The sequence below is a fragment of the Salvelinus sp. IW2-2015 genome, unplaced genomic scaffold (assembly GCF_002910315.2).
Source record: "Salvelinus sp. IW2-2015 unplaced genomic scaffold, ASM291031v2 Un_scaffold3531, whole genome shotgun sequence".
Taxonomy (NCBI): domain Eukaryota; kingdom Metazoa; phylum Chordata; class Actinopteri; order Salmoniformes; family Salmonidae; genus Salvelinus; species Salvelinus sp. IW2-2015.
The window spans coordinates 41,175-47,689 of NW_019944811.1; the positions used below are offsets into that span (position 1 = coordinate 41,175).

The 6,515-nt window shown below is 43.3% G+C and overlaps 1 protein-coding gene across 1 annotated transcript in view; it reads left to right on the plus strand.

Annotated features, from left to right (window-relative positions):
• LOC112076041 (PR domain zinc finger protein 10-like) overlaps positions 1-1,008 on the plus strand; it is a 13,061-nt gene extending 12,053 nt beyond the window's left edge. The window contains exons 2-4 of the mRNA XM_024142932.2: positions 344-510; positions 632-691; positions 889-1,008. Coding sequence (XP_023998700.2) covers positions 344-510; positions 632-691; positions 889-1,008 — 347 coding nt within the window. The remainder of the gene's footprint in view (positions 1-343; positions 511-631; positions 692-888) is intronic.
• Positions 1,009-6,515: the final 5,507 nt, after the last annotated feature.

Sequence of the window (6,515 nt, forward strand, 5' to 3'; positions counted from 1 at the left end):
CAATAATTTCCCCTCATAACTTCCATCCCTTCATCAGATTTTAAAACCAGTTATCGTTTTTCTGTGGTGTCAGTGTGCATCTAACTCTTTCTTGGTGTCAGTGTCATCCTAACTCTCTTGCTGTGGTTGTCAGTGGCATCCTACTCTCGTTCTTGGTATTCAGTGTGCATCCTAACTCTCTTCTGTGTTGTCATGTGCATCAAACTCTCTGTTCTGTGATTGTCAGGTGCATCCTTACTCTTTTCTGATGTGTCAGTGTGCATCCTAATCCTGCTTCTGTGTTGTCAGGGCATCCTAACTCTCTCTGTGCATTCAGTGGCATCCTAACTCTCGTCTTGGTCAGTGTGCACTCATTTTGAGGGCGGTACAGTAGCCCAGATAGTGTACAGTGGAGACCAGCAGGACAGAGGACAGCAGCAGGTGGTCTACACAGCAGACGGTAACTCCTACACCTCCGTGGAGTCGGCAGAACACACCCTAGTGTACATCCACCCGGCCGACGGATCAGGGGTGAGAGAAACAAGGCCTTTTAAAAAAGCATTTTTTTTTTTACAGGACATTACCATGTCTACTTTATTCTCCCACATACTTTTAGAAGAAATGTTTAGTTTCATCGATCTGTGGTTTCCAGAGTGTGTTTTCGGACCAGCCGCAGGTGGCCTACATTCAGCAGGATGGAACGACGCAACAGGTACATTTTATTGACACTTATTTCCCCATGGATTTATATTAGAATACAAGAATAAACTTGAATGCAAAATGGCCAATACAAGTTTTATCATATTGTATCGTACATAACTCTGGTACGTTCTATATCAAGTGAAGCAGAACTCTTGGTCTTTATTAAGTAGAAATGTTTTGTGTGTTATTCTGTGTGTCGCCCGCTAGCTGACAGTGTTGTTGCCCAGTGGTCAGAACATGAACGCCGCCAACCTTCATGTCCTCAGTAACGTGGCCGAGGCTCCTCAGGCCCTGCTGGAGCCGGTTACACAGGTGAGGAGTCTGTAGTGCTGAGCGATTAGTATTTTTTTWTTTTTTTTTGGTTTCAGTTCGATTCGTAAAAAAGAATCACCTATTTTGGTTTTGATAATAAATAAATAAATAAATATATGAATTACATTATGTGGGTTAAATTACATTAGTTATATATATAATATATTACATTAGTTATATATATATATATATTACATTAGTTTTATATATATATATATATATAATATATTACATTAGTTATATATATATATATATATATAATATATTACATTAGTTTTATATATATAATATATTACATTAGTTATATATATATATATATATATAATATATTACATTAGTTTTATTTGATAACTATATTATTTTATTCCAAGTCAACATCTCATCTCTATAGAGCTGCTGTCTATTCTGTCTGACAAAATCACTATTTTACTATTTGTTCAAAGTAAATAAGGCTTTAAGACTGCTGAATACCAACTATCAATCACTTAGATCATGTATTTTCAGGTAGAGATCCCTAGTGAAGCAACTGCTCTGTATCCCTGTATTCTTCTGTCTCTTCTCTCTGTCTGCCCCACACAGACCGCACAGGCGTTTGGTGGTATACCATATAAAGTGCATTTGGAAAGTATTCAGACCCCTAGACTTTTTCCACATTTTGAATGTCACAGCCTTATTCTAAAATTGATAAGGGGAAAAAAACGATTTAAATCAATCTACACACAATACCCCACAATGACAAAGCAAAAAAGGTTTTTCGAAAGTTTAGAAAATGTATTAAAAATAAAAAACGGAAATACATTATTTACATAAGTATTCAGACCTTTTGCTATGAGACTCGAAATTGAGCTCAGGTGCATCCTGTTTCCATTGATCATCCTTGAGATGTTTCTACAACTTGATTGGAGTCCACCTGTGGTAAATTCAATTGATTGGACATGATTTGGAAAGACACACACCTGTCTATATAAGGTCCCACAGTTGACAGTGCATGTCAGAAATAAAACCAAGCCATGAGGTCGAAGGAATTGTCCGTAGAGTTCAGAGACAGGATTGTGTCAAAGCACCAGCATCTGGGGAAGGGTACCAAAACATTTCTGCAGCATTTGAAGGTCTCCAAGAACACAGTGGCCTCCATCATTCTGAAATGGAAGAAGTTTGGAACCACTAAGACACTTCCTAGAGCTGGCCGCCCGGCCAAACTGAGCAATCAGGGAGAGAAGGACCTTGTCAGGGAGGTGACCCAGAACACGATGGTCACTCTGACTGAGCTCCATAGTTCCTCTGTGGAGGATGGGAGAACCTTCCAGAAGGACAACCATCTCTGCAGCACTCCACCAATCAGGCCTTTATGGTAGAGTGGCCAGATGGAAACCACTCCTCTCAGTAAAAGGCACATGACAGCCGCTTGGAGTTTGCCAAAAGCACCTAAAGACTCTCAGACCATCAGAAACAAGATTCTCTGGTCTGATGAAACCAAGATTGAACTCTTTGGCCTGAATGCCAAGCTCCACGTCTGGAGGAAACTGGCACCATCCCACGGTTAAGCATGGTGGTGGCAGCATCATGCTGTGGGGATGTTCTTCAGGGACTGGGAGGACTAGTCAGGGATCGAGGCAAAGATGAATGATGGAATAAAAATATAGATTGGAGTGGGTGAAAGGTGTTTGTGCATGATATAAGTACAACCAAAAGACGACATTAACGATAAGTAATTAAAAATAAGAACAGCACTTCTAAAAAGCTAAACAATAACAGACATTTGGGTTAATCTCGCCTATAGTCGGATGTAATCACTCCGCACTAGGAGTCGGACTGGGGTTAATCACTCCGCACTAAGGAGTCGGACTGGGCTTAATCACTCTTCGCACTAGAGTCGGACTGGGTTAATCACTCCGCACTAGGAGTCGGGACTCTGGGTTAATCACTCCGGCACTAGGAGTCGGACTGGGGTTAATCACTCCGCACTAGGAGTCGGACTGGGTTAATCACTCCGCACTAGGAGTCGGACTGGGTTAATACTCCGCACTAGGATCGGACTGGTAATCACTCCGCACTAGGAGTCGGACTGGGTTAATCACGTCCCACTAGGAGTCGGGACTGGCGTTAATCACTCGCACTAGGAGTCGGACTGGGACATCAGAACAGAAAGGACATTCATCTGCAGTTCAGACGACAACAGAGCCGTCACCCCGTCAGTGTTTTAGTAACAAGAGGGGCTGGACAAATGTAACCCCTCTCAAATTCATAGACAAGAGTTATGGATGCAAGGACTAACATCCATGATAACAAATGATAGTTTACTCGTTTAAGAGCTTTACAGTGTTCTGACACTTACATTGTTTACAAACACTGGAGTAAAAACGGTTTTAATTTGGGTTCTGATGGGTAGACAGTTGAACTAAACTCATGAGTTATATTCTTCAAGCATCAATGGGGATTATTATTAAAGTAATACAAAAAAATGGATGTAGCAGTCACAGATTGCACCTTTTTAAGTCTATTCCAGAGGGGAACCTGACAAGCAGGTTTGAGGAGTAAGCGAGGTAACTTTGGTCAACTCTTGAGTTCAATTCGGGATAACAGTTCATACGAAAGTGGAACTCACCTTTTAGCCAGGTACATTTCTATGGCAACTAATCCTTCAGAACTAACCAGCTCCAGGGAAGGCTAACTCACTGCTAACTCCACTTAACTGAATGAAATTAATGAGATCAGATTACCTCCCTCTTGCAAAGATTTTCATTGTCCCCTTAATTTGAGGAAATTATGGATTCTAAATATTTAATTAATCAAATCTTTTTTTGTGTAATTTTTTTTTTTAATGTAAAAATACCAACACATGACACATTTTAGTCAACCTTTAGTCAACCTTTAGTCACATTTAGTCAAGATTTAGTCAAGATTTAGTCAACATTAGTCAACATTTTAGTCAACATTTAGTAAACCTTTAGTAATGACAGAATGCATTCTGAAACTTCATGCATCCAAACACTTTTATATGACCTAATGATATAGAGAGGAGTAGGAGGAAAAGGTACATTGGTAAGTACATCACCAAAGAGGACATTTTAATGATAAGTAATAAAATAAAAGACAGCGCTTCTGAAAGCCTCTTTCACACCGTAGCTGTGATGAATATGCAAGATAATGTGTTTTGTTCTTCACGGGGGATTCTGACGCGCCAGGGATTGATGTTTTCAACATTGTCTCAGTGAAGAGTTCGGTGTTCAACCATTACGCGCGACAGGCACGCGCAGTTACAAGCCTGCTGAAAAAGTCAGCGGCAGGCGACGACCAAAATCCGCGTCGTAGTACGGGAATGAAGCCTGAGCTGGAATGTGAAGTAACTGAAGCTGGCTAGCTGGTAGAAAACACAGAGTCGATGTAGCTTGCTTCATAGATATCCCCGCTGGCACTTTCAATGTAGATCTCCATTGGGCATGTAAGTGTAGCTCTCAGGAACAGGGTTGGAGTTAAAACCTACAGGAGGGTCTCTCTCCAGAGAACAGGGTTGGCGTTAAAACCTCCGCGAGAGGCATCTCTCAGGAACAGGGTTGGAGTTAAAACCTAACAGGAGGGTATCTCTCCAGGAACAGAGGTTGGAGTTAAAACCTACAGGAAGGTCTCTCCAGAGAAGGGTTGGAGTTTAAAAACCTACAGGGGGTCTCTCTCCAGGGAACAAAGGTTGGAGTTTAAACTAACAGGATGTAATCTCTCCAGAGAACAGGGTTGGAGTTAAACCTACAGGAGGGTATCTCTACAGGAAACAGGTTGGAGTTAAAACCAACAGGATGGTATTCTCCAGGAACAGGGCTTGGAGTTAAAACCAACAGGAAGGGTACTCTTCCAGGACAGGGTTGGAGTTAAAACCTACAGGAGGGTCTCTCTCCAGGAACAGAAGGTATGGAGTTTAAAACCTACAGGAGGGTATCTCATACAGGAACAGGTTGGAGTTAAAAACCTACAGGAGGGTATCTCTCAGGGAACAGGGTTGGAGTTAAAACCAACAGGAGGGTTCTCTCTCCAGAGAACAGGGTTGGAGTATAAACCTACAGGAGTATCTCTCCAGGAACAGGGTTGGAGTTTAAACACTCACAGGAGGGGTATCTCTCAGGAAACAGGTTGGAAATTAAAACCTAAAGGAGGGTCTCTCTCCAGGAACAGGGTTGGATTAAACTACCAGGGGGGTTCTCTCCAGGAACAGGGTGAGTTAAAACCTACAGGAGGGTATCTCTCCAGGAACAGGGTTTGGAGTTAAACCTACAGGAGGTCTCTCGTCCAAGAACCAGGTTGGATGTTAAACCTACGGGAGGGGCGATCTCTCCAGGAACAGGGTTGGAGTTAAAACCTCCAGGAGGGTTATCTCTCCAGGACAACGGGTTGGAGTTTAAAACCTACAGGAGGGTCTCTTCCAGAACAGGAGTTGGAGTTACAACCCAACAGGATGGTATCTCTCCAGAACAGGGTGGGTTAAAACCAACAGGAGGGGTTTCTCTCCAGGAACAGGGTTGGAGTTAAAACCTACAGGAGGGTTTCTCTCCAGGAACAGGGTGGAGGTCTGTTATATAACCATACCTTTTCATTCTTTCTACCCCAGGGTCAGCTGTCTTGTGTCCAGTTCCCTCCCCTCCATGGCTGGGATGGTGACCCCTCCTCCAGCCCCTGGGGCCTCATCCACGGAGGACTCTGACGAAGAGGATAGGACGAAGATGATCGACTTAGATGACTGGGAGCCTAGCGCCCCACAGGCCTTCACACCACACAACCTCTGTGAGTGTCTGGCGTCTAATAGGGACAGGAGTTTTACCTCCCGGTGACGGGGCCTTCTGGGTGTCTACTAGACAGGAGTTTTACCTCCCCGGTGACGGGCCTTCTGGGTGTCTCTAGGGACAGGCAGTTCTACTCCCCGGAAGACGGGCCCTTCTGGGCGGTCTACTAGGACAGGAGTTTTTACCTCCCGATGACTGGGCCTTCTGGGCGTCTACTAGGACAGGAGTTTTACCTCCCCGATTGACTTGGCCTTCTGGGCGTCTACTAGGGACAGGAGTTTTACCTCCCATGTGATGTTTTCTGGGCGTCTACTAGGGACAGAGTTTTACCTCCCCGATGACTGGGGCCTCTGGGCGTCTACTTAGGGACAGAGTTTACTCCCAGGTGATAGCTTTCTGGGCGTCTTTATTCATTATTATATATATATATATATTTATTATCTTATCTCTTTTTTGCCTCTTTCACTGTCTTGGTATAACCATCTGTCCTCGGTCATAACCATCTGTCTGGTATAACCATCTGTTTGGTATAAATGTCCTGGTTAACCATCTGTCTTGGTATAACCTTCGGTCTCTGTCCTGGTAAACCACTCTGTCTGGTTATAACCAATCTGTCGTTATAACCATTGGTTATATAGACCATCTGTCTGGTATAACCATCTGTCCGTGGATAACCATCTGTCTTGGTATAACCATTCTGTTCTGGTATAACCATCTGTCCTGGTATAACCGATCTGTCTGGTGTAACCATCT